The sequence below is a fragment of the Stenella coeruleoalba genome (genome assembly GCF_951394435.1).
Source record: "Stenella coeruleoalba genome assembly, chromosome: 19".
Taxonomy (NCBI): domain Eukaryota; kingdom Metazoa; phylum Chordata; class Mammalia; order Artiodactyla; family Delphinidae; genus Stenella; species Stenella coeruleoalba.
This window is the reverse complement of record NC_137165.1, coordinates 36,146,881-36,162,696: the sequence shown is the minus strand read 5'-3', so window position 1 is coordinate 36,162,696 and position 15,816 is coordinate 36,146,881. Positions and strand designations below refer to the sequence as shown.

The 15,816-nt window shown below is 40.2% G+C and overlaps 1 protein-coding gene across 2 annotated transcripts in view; it reads left to right on the top strand.

The window, feature by feature from the left end:
- The window catches only part of UTP18 (UTP18 small subunit processome component), a 40,943-nt gene that overhangs the window by 10,087 nt on the left and 15,040 nt on the right, over nt 1-15,816 (top strand). For both annotated transcript variants that reach the window (XM_079906108.1, XM_079906109.1), the window contains exons 5-10: nt 1,159-1,247; nt 2,786-2,911; nt 3,726-3,900; nt 9,708-9,808; nt 10,098-10,188; nt 12,894-13,017. In XM_079906108.1, coding sequence (XP_079762234.1) covers nt 1,159-1,247; nt 2,786-2,911; nt 3,726-3,900; nt 9,708-9,808; nt 10,098-10,188; nt 12,894-13,017 — 706 coding nt within the window. The remainder of the gene's footprint in view (nt 1-1,158; nt 1,248-2,785; nt 2,912-3,725; nt 3,901-9,707; nt 9,809-10,097; nt 10,189-12,893; nt 13,018-15,816) is intronic.

Sequence of the window (15,816 nt, the reverse complement as noted above, 5' to 3'; positions counted from 1 at the left end):
CACCTTTCATATATAACATACAGCAGAGTTATATTTATCACGTTGTACATTATATCCCTAGTACTTATTTCTTATAACTGGAAGTTGGTACCTTTTGACTGTCTTCATCCAATTCCCCTCACGTTACCCTCCATCTCTGGTAACCACAGACCTGATCTCTTTTTCTATGAGTTTTAAATGTAATATTTAAAAATTTTATGTCTGATAACTTCATTATCTAGATCTCCTGTGAGGATTGTTTGTTTTTCTTTAGGTTTTCAGTTAAGTTATCTTACCTTGTCATTTACCTGGTTATATGTCATTGAGTGGTGGGCATTGTATATGAGAAATAGTATTGATTAACTAGAGGTCTAGGACAATGGTATCTTTCTCCAGAGAATTTGTATGTTTGTTTTTGGGTAGGTGGTTGGGCAGTGGGCACTAGCAATCCTAGAACATCTTATTCTAGTGAGAGAGTGTGAGGATTCAAGGCCGGGTTTCCGTTCTTGGGAGATTTTCTCGTAATTCTTTGATTTCACCTTTAATTTTATGTATAGCCTTTTGTGGCAACAATCCAGAGCCTGGTGGTTTACCAGACTCCTTAGGAACCTTAGAGGGCTTTTGGTACTAGTTTTTGCTCTCTTAACCCTGCAAGTGTTTTAAACACTCTGCTTAGCTTCTCAGCTTTCTTTACTAGAATCGTCAGTCATCTCCAGGGGAAAAGCAGCCCTATTACCTCTCTTGGAAGTTTTGATACACAGTTTGCTGGCATTGTTGTTTCAGTCAGCTAAAAGTTCTAGTTCTTTTTCCTGTGAGTTGTTAAGCTGGATCTGCTGTTCATCCTGTTGCCCATCTTGCCACTGTTACGAGTTTCTCTTTTTAAATTAAATGCTGACTCCGTTTCATCTTCATTTCATGTTGTTTTAGTCACTGTAGTGAATGCGTGTCTTTTGTTCCAGAGTCAGGCGTTGATTTTAACCATATACATGGAGGTCTTGTCATCGTTTTCCTCTCCTTCAAATTTATTTTGCTGTTTTACTTTTACCAGTTGCAGCTTAAATAAAACGATTGAGGTTGGGAGACTGGGAGGGGAGTTGAAGTTTGAAATATAGATGTTTGGGATAGGTAATGGCCATCTCATTGATTCTGAAGATCAGCCTATGGGTTTGTTTGATTTAGATGAAAGTGAAGAGGATGAAGATGATTTGTTGCAAAGGACTGGGAATTTCATATCCACATCAACCTCTCTTCCTAAAGGAATCTTAAAGGTGAGAATCAGTAAAATTGGGTCAATCCAACTAATTACCTCTGAAATCCAATATACTTCCCAGTTACAAATGTATGGATTCCTGTTATCTGTGGGATTAAATGTGCTTGCTATCATTTTGCCTTGGTAAATATTTGTGTTAGGTTTTTTACCTTTTGCAAAAACAAGATTAAATTATGTTCCCAGGAATTTTTTAGGAATGTTATTTGCTTCCTCCTTTTGCATTTCTTGTTCCTTCTGTTGGCACCAGCCTTGTTCATGCTGCTCTCATCTCTCACCCAGTGCATAGCAACAGCTTTGTGGCTAGATTCTCCACTTCAACTTTCCTTCTTCCTAAACTATTCTTCCTATAGTAGCCTGAGGGATCTGTTAAAAATAAAATATCATGTCCTGTCACTTTTCATTGCTCTTTGAAAACTTCTGAATTCCTTACCACAGTCTACACTGCCCTTCACAGGATCTGGCCTTTGCCGATGTCTTCAGCTTCATCTGATGCCTTTTCCTCTTATTCCTTACTCATGCCACACAGGCCTTCTTTCTGTTTCTGGCACATGCCAAGTTCTTTCTTGCCCCTGAACCCTTGCTCTTGCTCATCCCTCCATGTGTTCTTTAAGCACTGCCAGTGGCCAACTCATTCTTACTTTTTTTTTTTTTTTTTTCCCGGTACGCGGGCCTCTCACTGTTGTGGCCTCTCCCGTTGTGGAGCACCGGCTCCGGATGCGCAGGCTCAGCGGCCATGGCTCACGGGCCCAGCCGCTCCGCGGCATGTGGGATCTTCCCGGACCGGGGCACGAACCCACGTCCCCTGCATCGGCAGGCGAACTCTCAACCACTGCGCCACCAGCGAAGCCCTCATTCTTACTTTTCTGCTCACATGACGCCCTAGAAATGTCTTTCCTCACCATCTTACCTCAAGTGGCACCTTTCTGCTCACATGATGCCCTAGAAATGTCTTTCCTTGCCATCCTATCTGAAGTGGCTTACTCTAGTTACTGTCTAACTCATCACTGTGTCTCACTTGTTCATTGTGGTAACCAAGTGCCTACCCAGCACTTGCTTCAGTTAAATATATGCCAAATGAACAGTTCTCTCTTTGACATAATTTTCCCCATTATAAAAGGGTAGCATGCGAATTTAGATGGTGAGAGGGGACCTTATTATGGTAAATTATTAGAGTGATTCTGTCACTCCCCACCCTGTGCAGATAATTCATTTAGCTCCTCATAGGGTGAATTCACCTCCATTGAAAACGTAGTCACCACAAAAATTTATCTTCAGGGGTTACAAAGAAAACATCATATGATACTGTGTTTTTTATGTAATTGCATTTTCAATGTAGTGGAAGCCCCCGAAAAATGGATTCTTGTATGGTAAAGCGCTGTACTAGAATACTAGTTGGTAGCAGAGCTGTGGTCTTCTGGTTACTCTTCCAGTGCACTTTCTTCTGCATTGTAAACTACTTTATAGTGTCTTCATGCTTTAAAGAAAATAATGTTAACCCATTCGAATTGATAAAATTCCAGCTTTATTTTTCTGTAGATGAAGCACTGCCAGCAGGCTAATGCTGAACGTCCTACTACTGCTCGGATCTCGTCTGTGCAGTTCCATCCTCGTGCACAGGTTGTGATGGTCGCTGGATTAGATAATGCTGTATCGCTATTTCAGGTATGCATTTTTTTTTTTTTTTCTGCGGTACCCGGGCCTCTCACTGTTGTGGCCTCTCCCGTTGCGGAGCACAGGCTCCGGACGCGCAGGCTCAGCGGCCATGGCTCACGGTCCTAGCCGCTCCATGGCATGTGGGATCTTCCCAGACCGGGGCACAAACCCACGTCCCCTGCATCAGCAGGTGGACTCTCAACCACTGCGCCACCAGGGAAACCCTCATTCTTACTTTTCTGCTCACATGACGCCCTAGAAATGTCTTTCCTTGCCATCTTACCTAAAGTGGCACCTTTCTACTCACTTGATGCCCTAGAAATGTCTTTCCAGGGAAAGACACTGTGCCACCAGGGAAGCCCCAGGTATGCATTTTTAAATGAAGACTTGTAGGGACTTCCCTGGTGGCACAGCGGTTAAGAATCCGCCTGCCAATGCAGGGGACACGGGTTTGATCCCTGGTCCCGGAAGATCCTACATGCCGCAGAGCAGCTAAGCCTGTGCACCACAACTACTGAGCCTGTGCTCTAGTGCCCATGAGCCACAACTACTGAGTCCACATGCCACAACTACTGAAACCCATGTGCCTAGAGCCCTTGCTCCACAACAAGAGAAGCCACCACAATGAGAAGCCCGTGCACTGCAATGAGGAGTAGCCCCCACTCGCTGCAACTAGAGAAAGTCCGTGCACAGCGATGAAGGCCCACTGCAGCCAAAAATAAATAAATAAATTTTAAAAAAAAGACGTGTAGTGAAAAGTGTTTACAATCAGCTTACATGGTCTGTGGAAATAATCAAAAGGAATATTTGTACTTCCTTATAGGTTGATGGAAAAACAAATCCTAAGATTCAGAGCATCTATTTGGAAAAGTTTCCAATCTTTAAAGCTTGTTTTAGTGCTAATGGAGAAGAGGTTTTAGCCACGAGTACTCACAGCAAGGTTCTTTATGTCTATGATATGCTGGCTGGAAAGCTAATTCCTGTGCATCAAGTAAGAGGTAAGGTTTCTAATGAACATATAGCTGACACGCACCTCCCTCCCCCCCAGCCCATAGTTGAGTTTGTTTAACAGTATTACAACCACTTTTTTTCCTCCCCATAGAATTATTAAAAATAAGGATTTCTTTGGTTTTAGTATTTGGAAAATGTCGTGTTGTTGAGATAACCTGTTTGAAAAAAGTGAACTGACTTTTTACTGAGTACCTATGGGAAGAAAATCATAATTTGCAAATATATATTCCCCTAGACCAGAAAAGCAGTTGCAAATACTTGGCTGTAAAATTAGCAGTTGCTGTAGCAGAAAGAACATGAGCCTGGGAGCTAGAAGACCTGGGTTCTACTGCCTTGGACAAATTATTTCACTCCTCTGATCTGTAATTTGGGTGCCCTCCAGTTCTTCTGCTGTTTGTTATAATACAATTTTGGTTTACGTTTAAAGGAAATAAAGCACTGCTTTTGGAATTTGTAATGTATTTTGAAGAATGAACTACTTAAATAATACATCTTTTTTTATCAGATAAAAATTTATCTTTCCTCTGCCTTATCTCGTCTTCTGCATTCTCCTACTCCCATTACCTCAAAAATATAATGACACCTTCATGAATCCTTTGGGAACTAAAGTCCTTGTAATGAAGTTGATTGGGTTAACATTATAAATCTTAGGAGGTGTTGTCATACGCTACAGCTTGCTGGCAGTCTCCCTGTTAAATTGCACATATGTGGGGCTGTAAAGGTTACAGGTTGCTCTGTACAGCCTTTTTTCTGCTAGTGGTTAAAAGTGAGTAAGGCCAACTTTAGAAACATTTATGAAGTTTATTTTCAGTGTTTCTGGTCTGGTCTTTCCTGTGTTCCTGACACTTTCAGTGATCCTTTCCAAGGGGTTTTTTCTTTTTTTTTTTTTCTTTCTCTCCCATTGCGGAGCACAGGCTCCGGACGCGCAGGCTCAGTGGCCATGGCTCACGGGCCCAGCCGCTCCACGGCATGTGGGATCTTCCCGGACCGGGGCACGAACCTGTGTCCCCTGCATCGGCAGGCGGACTCTCAGTCACTGCGCCACCAGGGAAGCCCTCCAAGGGCGGTTTTAATTTATCTATTTATGCTTTAAATCAGTGCTTCTTAAACATTAATGTGCATACGAATCACCTGGGGATCCTGTTAAAATGCAGACTCTGATTCTGTTGTTCTGAGGCGGGCCTGATTCTGCATTTCTAACAAGTTCTCAGATGCTGCTGATGCTACTGGTCCATGGACTTCCCTTTGAGTTGGAAAACCTTAAACTGTCTCCCCATATTGAAATAGAAAACAACATGTAGTAGTTATTATTCTTAAATGTCATTCCGCTAATCAAAAGGAATGTGCTCTGGTCCTTCCTTGCCTTGCATCCTCTTGGGAAAAGCAAACCAGGGGTGGCTGAGATCCAGTAGTTAGTGATGTGCACTGTGGATCTGCTGGTGTGCAGGGGTGTGCATCTGATCACCGGATTCTTCTAAGACATGGCATTTATCTTTGCCTTTTAATATTTTTCCTTCTCTTTCCTCAATAAGCATAACTTGGTAATAATGATAATTATAATAGTAAATCAAATGTATTTCTTCTTGTGGTGTTATTGAATATAATTCTCAGTCTCGTGATTATAAAACAGTATTCATAACTCGAAACTAAGGACAGTAGAACAAGGGGGAAAATTGCTGACAAGTTAGGATGTGCAAGCCTTACATGTATGTGAGCTCTTGGTTCTTGCAAATGCAAGTCTGAAAAATGAAGAATTCAGAATTGATGCATTCTGAAGAATTCCACTTTGATGGTTCCTTCCACTAACCTGTCAGGGCTTTTAAAGTGGGGTCCGTGGACTCTCAAAATTCAGGGGTCTGTGAGGCTGGATAGGAAAAACATTCCATCTTTATTTTCACTAATCTCTAAATGAAATTTAGCATTTCCTTCAGTTACGAAAGTTTTAAACAACCATTATTTTGAGAAGGGTATCATACACTTCACCAGACTGGCACACAGAAAGGTTAAGAACCACAGATTACTATTTCAAAGTTCAGAAGCAGTTTCTGTTGCATCATTTAGAAGGACAGTTCTTTTATCTATATCTGTCCATCTGTGCCGGGTCTTAGTTGTGGCATGTGGGATCTTTGTTGCCGCATGCAAGATCTTCATTGCGGCATGCGGGAATCTTTTAGTCGTGGCATGTGGACTCTTATTTGTGGCACGTGGAATCTAGTTCCCTGACCAGGGATCGAACCCGGGCTGCCTGCATTGGGAGCACCGAGTCTTAACCACTGGACCACCAGGGAAGTCCCTAGAAGAATAGTTCTTTTTTTTTTTTAAAGATTTATTTATTATTTATTTATTTTATTTTATTTTTGGCTGCATCGGGTCTTAGTTGCGGCACACGGGATCTTCGTTGAGGCATGTGGGATCTTCTCTTGCAGCGTGCAGGCTTCTCTCTAGTTGTGGCATGTGGGGTTTCTCTCTCTAGTTGTGGTGCATGGGACATAGGCTCCAGAGCGCATGGGCTCTGTAGTTTGCAGCATACAGGCTCTCTAGTTGAGGTGCCTGAGCTCAGTAGTTGGGGTGCGTGGGCTTAGTTGCCCCGAGGCATGTGGAATCTTAGTTCCCTGATCAGGGATCTAACCCCTGTCCCCTGCAGTGCAAGGTGGATTCTCTACCACTGGACCACCAGGGAAGTCCCAGAAGGGCAGTTCTTAAGGGAGCTGTCTTGTTCTAGGAAAACACAAAGAATTTGACCATTTGGGAATTCAGTTAGTCAGGCAGCCATTTTGATTTATAGGCATATGGTCATTGCTGAGCCTTAGTTTTCTCTTTCTGTAAGCTCAAGGGTTCTAAAATATTAAAAGAATTTTTTAGAAGATTGTAACTAAGCACCAATTCACTTCCCATCCTATGGAATTTGGTTCTATTCTAATTAAATTGGCCATTCTTTTCTTATCTATCAGTTGCTCAGCAGTTGACCTAAAAATCTCATTCCTGGGACTTCCTGGCAGTCCAGTGGTTAAGACTCCGTGCTTCCAATGCAGGGGGCGTGGTTTCGATCCCTGGTCTGGGAACTCAGATCCCACATGCTGTGTGGGGTGGCCAAAAAAAAAAAAAAAAACTCATTCCCTAATCCATAGAAACATTTACACCTGACATCTTTAAAGCTCTGTATCTTCTTTCTCAAGGCCATGTTATAAATTTTGTCAGGCTTCAATTTTTTTTTTTGTTAGTTTCTGCTTTATAACAAAGTGGATCAGTTATACATATACATATGTTCCCATATCTCTTCCCTCTTGCGTCTCCCTCCCTCCCACCCTCCCTATCCCACCCCTCCAGGTGGTCACAAAGCACCGAGCCAATATCCCTGTGCCATGCGGCTGCTTCCCACTAGCTATCTACCTTACGTTTGTTAGTGTGTATATGTCCATGACTCACTCGCCCTGTCACAGCTCACCCTTTCCCCTCCCCATATCTTCAAGTCCGTTCTCCAGTAGGTCTGTGTCTTTATTTCTGTCTTACCCCTAGGTTCTTCATGACATTTTTTTTTCTTAAATTCCATATATATGTGTTAGCATACAGTATTTGTCTTTTTCTTTCTGACTTACTTCACTCTGTATGACAGACTCTAGGTCTATCCACCTCATTACAAATAGCTCAATTTCGTTTCTTTTTATGACTGAGTAATATTCCATTGTATATATGTGCCACATCTTCTTTATCCATTCATCCGATGATGGGCACTTAGGTTGTTTCCATCTCCGGGCTACTGTAAATAGAACTGCAATGAACATTTTGGTACATGACTCTTTTTGAATTTTGGTTTTCTCAGGGTATATGCCCAGTAGTGGGATTGCTGGGTCATATGGTAGTTCTATTTGTAGTTTTTTAAGGGCCCTCCATACTGTTCTCCATAGTGGCTGAACCAATTCACATTCCCACCAGGAGTGCAAGAGTGTTCCCTTTTCTCAACACCCTCTCCAGCATTTATTGTTTCTAGATTTTTTGGTGATGGCCATTCTGACTGGTGTGAGATGATATCTCATTGTAGTTTTGATTTGCATTTGTCTAATGATTAATGATGTTGAGCATTCTTTCATGTGTTTGTTGGCAGTCTGTATATCTTCTTTGGAGAAATGTCTATTTAGGTCTTCTGCCCATTTTTGGGTTGTTTGTTTTTTTGTTATTGAGCTGCATGAGCTGCTTGTAAATTCTGGAGATTAATCCTTTGTCAGTTGCTTCACTTGCAAATATTTTCTCCCATTCTGAGGGTTGTCTTTTGGTCTTGTTTATGGTTTCCTTTGCTGTGCAAAAGCTTTGAAGTTTCATTAGGTCCCATTTGTTTATTTTTGTTTTTATTTCCATTACTCTAGGAGGTGGGTCAGAAAGGATCTTGCTGTGATTTATGTCATAGAGTGTTCTGCCTGTGTTTTCCTCTAAGAGTTTGATAGTTTCTGGCCTTACATTTAGGTCTTTAATCCATTTTGAGCTTATTTTTGTGTATGGTGTTAGGGAGTGATCTAATCTCATACTTTTACATGTACCTGTCCAGTTTTCCCAGCACGACTTATTGAAGAGGCTCTCCTTTCTCCACTGTACATTCCTGCCTCCTTTATCAAAGATAAGGTGACCATATGTGCGTGGGTTTATCTCTGGGCTTTCTATCCTGTTCCATTGATCTATCTTTCTGTTTTTGTGCCAGTACCATACTGTCTTGATTACTGTAGCTTTGTAGTATAGTCTGAAGTCAGGGAGCCTGATTCCACCAGCTCCGTTTTTCAAGATTGCTTTGGCTATTCGGGGTCTTTTGTGTTTCCATACAAATTGTGAAATTTTTTGTTCTAGTTCTGTGAAAAATGCCAGTGGTCGTTTGCTAGGGATTGCATTGAATCTGTAGTTTGCTTTGGGTAGTAGAGTCATTTTCACAATGTTGATTCTCCCAATCCAAGAACATGGTATATCTCTCCATCTATTTGTATCATCTTTAATTTCTTTCATCAGTGTCTTATAATTTTCTGCATACAGGTCTTTTGTCTCCTTAGGTATATTCCTAGATATTTTATTCTTTTTGTGGCAATGGTAAATGTGAGTGTTTTCTTAATTTCACTTCCAGATTTTTCATCATTAGTGTATAGGAATGCCAGAGATTTTTGTGCATTAATTTTGTATCCTGCTGCTTTACCAAATTCATTGATTAGCTCTGGTAGTTTTCTGGTAGCATCTTTAGGATTCTCTATGTATAGTATCGTGTCATCTGCAAAAAAGTAAAGTGACAACTTTACTTCTTCTTTATCAATTTTTGAATACACTACTGACACATGGTTTTGTTTTGTTTTTTCTTTTTGATCCACAAAGTTAAGAATTAGACTCCCATTCATCATGGGATGTTTAGTAGCTGGCTAGCAACTAGTTTCTGCATGTTACTGTGTTTTAGCTGTTTCTATGGCAGTGTGTTTTCGTTCTGGTGATGAACGTTTTGACAAAGAAGTATAATTTATCCTTTTAGTTACTTACAGGTATTACCGTTTACATTTGGAAAATTAGTCGATAAGTTTACTGGTTGGAGAGCTGGCTCTCAGGCCTGTAATTAGAATGGTGAATGTTAACCAAGACAAAGAACAGAAGTTTGCTAAGCATTTTGTAGTGACCTTGTATTTCGGTCATACTCAGGGATGCATGGGGTCAGACTTATTCAGAGTCTGAGCCCATGTTTTATTTAAGGCACTTAAAAAATAAGGAACTCTCAATTGTCAGTGAAAGCTTTACTGTAAACCATTAATCCTTATTGATTCATCTCTTTTCTTAGGTTTGAAGGAGAAGATAGTGAGGAGCTTCGAAGTCTCCCCAGATGGGTCCTTTTTGCTTATAAATGGTGTTGCTGGATATTTTCACTTGCTGTCAATGAAGGTGAACCATTATTACGGGTTGCTTGTTCTTCTAGGATAAGACATCAGTGTAGGGATGGTCTTGAACCATAACTCATGGTGTCCTTAAATCTGCATCTCAAGTAGAGGAACATATTGAGACTTCGGGAGAAGTTGTGGGCAGTTCGGGAAGAATTTTTTTTTTGAGGGTAGGGAAAAACAAAGTTGAGTAGGTGCTCAAAATAGAGAACTAGATTGCTTTTATTCTGCACGTTGTGATTCTTCTCTGCAGCGCCTAACAATTTGATAAATAATATTTATTGTTCTTCCAGACTAAAGAGCTACTTGGTAGTATGAAAATTAATGGAAGGATTGCAGCATCCACATTCTCTTCAGACAGTAAGAAAGTATATGCATCTTCAGGTAAGTTAAGTTAATGATAAGATGATCCGAAGCTTCTTTGAAGCTTTGGGTGTGTTTAAGTACCAACTTTAACCAAAACTGTGTTTGATTTTAGACTTTTTTGTGTTAGTAAGAAAATCATTTTTATTTTTACAATTCATTTTTCATTGCTGTTTGCCTTCTCATTTACTAACTAGTAATGGTGAAGGGTTAACCACTTAACATGCACTGTTTGGGGAAAAGATGGGAAGAAAATGCATTTTATTTAATTAATTAGTTAATTTTTGACTATGTTGGGTCTTCGTTGCCGCGCGGGCTTTCTCTAGTTGTGGCGAGCGGGGGCTGCTCTTTGTTGTGGTGTGTGGGCTTCTCACTGCAGTGGCTTCTCTTGTTGCAGAGCACGGGCTCTAGGTGTGTGGGCTTCAGTAGTTGTGGCATGCGAACTCAGTAGTTGTGGCTCGTGGGCTCTAGAGCACAGGCTCAGTAGTTTTTGGTGCACGGGCTTAGTTGCTCCATGGCATGTGGGATCCTCCCGGACCAGGGATCAAACCCGTGTCTCCTGCGTTGGCAGGCAGATTCTTAACCACTGCACCATCAGGGAAGTCCCCAGAAAATGCATTTTAAAAGATGATTTATTCTGAGACTTTCTTACTTTCTTTTTGAAAGTTACTTAGAATCATCACTTCTATTAGCCTCTTTTGACTTGGATAATGTTTGGAATTTTATTCATTACTGACTGAAAACAATTCTGATCTCATTCTGACATTTCTTTAGTACTACCAACCAACCCTTTATCATTCCTGACAGTCTCTAATCTTGTGCTTTTCTGCTGGCCTTTCTGACTGTCCTGTGACTCTTACGCCTTTTCCTAAAGGATCTTGGGGACCATCACAAGCTCAGCGTAGCTCATGCTGTTTGGTAGTGGGAGGAATTAGAGTGGTTCTGCCAGTGAGTATTATTCTTCAATCTATTCATAACTTTTTTTAAAAAAAGGATTAAGTTTAGCATTAACTTTAATTTTTGTTTTGGTTTTGGCCCAGAATCAAACTTTCACAAGGTTGAGTTACTTACATTTGTATGTTTTTAATCCAATAATATAAGAATGTCAGCAGCATATATAGTCTCTATTAATTAATATGCTAGGTTTTATGAGGGGTAAGGAATAAACATTGGTTCAGAGAAATAATGCTCCTAATGAAATGGCCCTTGGATCCTGGGAGAGTCAGAGTTGGGGAGAAGAGTTGAAGGGTCAGCACAGATACTGAGATTTGGTTATATGAATTGGATATAGATGTTAAATATTTACAAATTAGGTTAGTACCATGGAGGTCTAATTTACCATAAGAAAGGTCCTAAAATCAGAGAAGGAGTAATGAAAAGTTGAGCCTTGGTAAGTTAGGGGTTACCTATATTTTGATTGGTGTTCTCCCCCCTCCCCTTCCTCCTTTCCTTCTTCTGTAAGGAGTGATTTATGTGATTGGTGGCATATTGTTCATATTTATTGTTTTATATATATAAAGAATATTTTGATAGAAGGAGTGTTGAAGAAAGAATTTACCTTTTATCTTTTTAGCTGAACCAGTTTTTTCTTTTTGTTTTCTCTTGGATTAATTATTGCTTCTTAAGTCAACATCAACTTATGACCATCTAATACACTTGCTTTCTAGATGGTCTTCCTGCCCTTGATCCCTTCTGTTCCCATTTTAGTCTGTTGCTAGCTAGGCTGATCTTTAAACCCCTTCCTTTATCGTACCATTACCCTACAGACAGACATAAAGTTTTTAAAATTTGAGCCTATTAAATTTTTTCTAAATACATATTTTACTTCTACCTAACCTAAACCCTTATGCCAGCCTGGGAAATTTTGTTTCTTAATGAAACAGTTGAAACAGTGAGATTCATTGAATTCTCATTGGAAGGATAATAGTATAGAAGGGTGAACGTTAGAGCAATATCCACATAAAAGAAAGATGAAATACATGAGTGAGGAGCCATCTTTGAGATGGGTATAGGGTCATTATACACATCTATAATGGGTGTGAGGAAGGGGGTGATCATCAGTATTGAGTGTATAGGAGAGAGAAAAAAGGAGGACTGATTTTGGCAATTAGATGGCCATTTCTATCATGAAAATATTTGTGTTCTCATCAGATTTAATATCCTTTATCTTTCACACATTCTCCCTTCTCTAAACTATTTGTGCTTACTGCAGTAAATTATCCATACCTCCTTAATTAAATTATAAATTCCTTTTGGTCTGGAGCAGTTCGTTCTTCATTTCCTCCTCTGTCGTCAACTTCATCCTCAGTTTGATATCTAGATCACCTAGCCTTACATGTTTGGTACTCTGATACCTCTTGATAGATGTTGGAAAACCTTTGCTGGTGGGTTTTTTGTTTTTTCAAATTTTGCGCCAATAATTTATCTGAGTGAAATGTAGAAACTTTTTCTGAAAGTTCAACTCAAGCCAAGAGTTTGTGATTTTCACTCTAAACCTAAAGATATTGTTTATTAATGACTAATGAGGATGTAGTTTTCTATATATGAAAATGTATACAAGAAACATTTTTAGGCCAGTTTTCTAGACCTAGGACAATTATAGTATATAGTAGGTCTTTATTTGTAGTATCTTGTACTATTAAAGAGGGACTAAGAATAGTCAGTTCACTTGCCTTTCAAGTTTAAAACAAAATTAACCAAACCCAATTTTTGGCTGTTTCATTCAGGGGATGGAGACGTTTATGTTTGGGATGTGAACTCTAGGAAGTGCCTTAACAGATTTGTTGATGAAGGCAGTTTATATGGATTAAGCATTGCCACGTCTAGGAATGGACAGTATGTGGCTTGTGGGTAAGTAAACTGAGGTTCTGGTAACCTTTAATCACCTTTTGCTAATGAGAAAATATTAAAGAATTGAGGGGCTTCCCTGGCGGCGCAGTGGTTAAGAATCCGCCTGCCAATGCAGGGGATATGGGTTCAAGCCCTGGTCCGGGAAGATCCACATGCCGTGGAGCAACTAAGCCCGTGCACCACAACTACTGAGCCTGCGCTCTAGAGCCCACGAGCCACGACTACTAAAGCGCCTAGAACCCCCTGCTCCTCAACAAGAGAAGTCACCGCGAGGAGAAGCCCGCGCACCACAACGAAGAGTAGCCCCTGCTTGCTGCAACCAGAGAAAGACCGTGTGCAGCAACGAAGACCCAACGCAGCCAAAAATAAAATAAATAAACTTATAAAAAGAAAGAAAAAAAAAAAGAATTGAGTATACTGAATGGTGCCTAGTAGTTCTGTTTATAAACTAGTAATATGAAATTAATAAACCCAGGTCTTACATTTTATTGTCTTAATAATATTTGTTAATATTTGTGTTGAATAATACTAATGGCAGTTTTTCAGCTCTTTAGCAATGAAAATACTGGACTACCTTATGTTATGGTATGTTTTCTTATGTTTGAAATATTTGTTTAAGTCTTAAAGATACTTAAAGCATTTTTGCCTTTAGCTAGCTAGGTGGTATAAACCAAAAACATGTTTTTTGGGAACACTGTTGTTAGTATTTTAGAGACTTTGAAAATATTATCTAGAACATGTTATTGTGTCATTGCTGAAAAAAACGGTTATTACACTGGGGAAAAGATGGCTTTATTGTCCTACTTGATTTTAAAGATGCCGGGTGGGAGGGGGGGGTATTGGATACTTACCTGTAATTCTAAACGATTTTACCTACCAAATCACCAATCAGCACCTGTAATTTTAGAACTTCCAGAAGTCAATCTTCATGACTTTCTTAGACTAAACACAATTGATCCATAAAGAGATTTCAAATTCTCCCTTGGTGGGAGGTCCAGTGGGTCTTGCCGTTATAGCATACTCACCACTTTTTCTTCATTTCACTCCTTCAAAGGTTAAAATTGGGGAAACTGCTTATAAATATCCCTACCACCATTTGGAAATTGGTCAGCAGCTACCTTGGGGCCTGGGAAGAAAGGAAAGTGGAACCAGGCTGTGGAGCTTGGAGGCCAGGCTAACATCACGTGGGCCTGCCATAGGCAGTAGGGCAGCCTGAGCCCAGCGTCGCTAGAGCACTGTGCACTATGGCAGCAGTTCGTGATTAGCAGGTCTTCTGAGACTAAAGCTCCTTTAGAATGAAGACTGGTATTTAAATTAATTATAAATAATTTTAAGCAGACCTGCTTTTGCCTTTATGTGGGAAAGAATAACTGCACAAACGTAACCTTCACTCAAATCTGTGAAGTTAATCTTTTTCTAGTCCTTGCCTCTCTTTTTGTATCACTTTTTATTAATCGCCTTTGAAGGGCCCAAAGAGGAAAGAATCTAGTATTAGTTGTTTAAACTCATTGGATTTTAATTGCCTTTCAGTGTAATTGAATTCTGATGTGCTTGGTGAAAGACCATTATTAGGTTTTTATTGTTAAACCTGGAAAGAAAGGCCTTAACCCTTGTTAGAGGAATTTCCCATGTTATCAGACAGACGGGGAAGAGTTGGTGGTGGAATCAGGGCAGAGGTAGGAGAAACTGAACTCACTTGACTGGTTGGCTGGCTGCTCCTTCCCTTCCTCGCACCTCCCTCTCTTACCCCTCTCCATGTACTGGTGTGAAATTTCTCTATCCTGGACTTTGCTGCTGGGAATTAACTCCTCCCTTGATCTCAAAATTCGTCTGATAGTGTCTATTAACTCTTCTCAGTGTCCTGGCATAAAGTGGTTGCTTTTGATTTACAGCTTTGCTCTGATAGGGAAATAGGGAAACTAAGAATGTTGTAAATAGAGAGGTCTGTTAGTTTGCAGTATCTTTTTTTATGGCTTTGGTTAATATAAGGATTGCTGCATATTTTTAGAAAGTTTTCACATTAATTTGTACATCAGTGTTAGGACATACTTGGGAAATCATTAGGGGCTAACCCTTCCTTACAGGTCGGGGGCGCTGATGCCCTGAAGCGTTCTGTAAGACACAACTGAAATCATTGATAAGGAGGGGTCTTGAAGCCTGCAGTCTTACTTTTCCAGGTGCAGTGCCCTTCTCGCTCTACTGGGTAGAATCTTAGTTAAGTTGTACCTTTGCTGCATCTTCTGTATATGCAGTAGTGTGTTTTGTGACTTCCTATCTAGTCTAGAAGTCAGTCAGGAAAAAAAAAAAAGAAAAAGAAAAAGAAAAATTTGAATGCTGGCTATGTATTACAAAGCACTGTATATTGAAGAATGGGAAGTTGAGACCTGGCATATTCTCTCCTTTGCATGTGACAGCTCTTTGAATACATAGACTTCAGAAGATAGCTCACTAAATTCAGGTGGCCCCGTAAGGTGACTTGGAGAATCCCCTGTATCTTGTTGCTGTTGCTTTATTTTCTCTGCTTTACAGTGAAGAAGTTAGGAGCATCTTGTGCTGCAGTCATGGAACGTCACTGGCTTGGGCTCCTGCCTTGACTGGGGGTGTGCAACCGATAAACCACTTCGGGCTCTTTGTATTTTGAGAACTGTTGGTCAAAGCCATAAAAATACCTGTTTTTATATTTTCTCATCAAAGTTCTATCAGGTGGTTAGATACTTGTTGACTTTAGTCTTCATTACCTTCTTAAAAATACACAAATTAAGATTGTCTTTTTACTAGTTTCCATCTAAATAGTCTTAA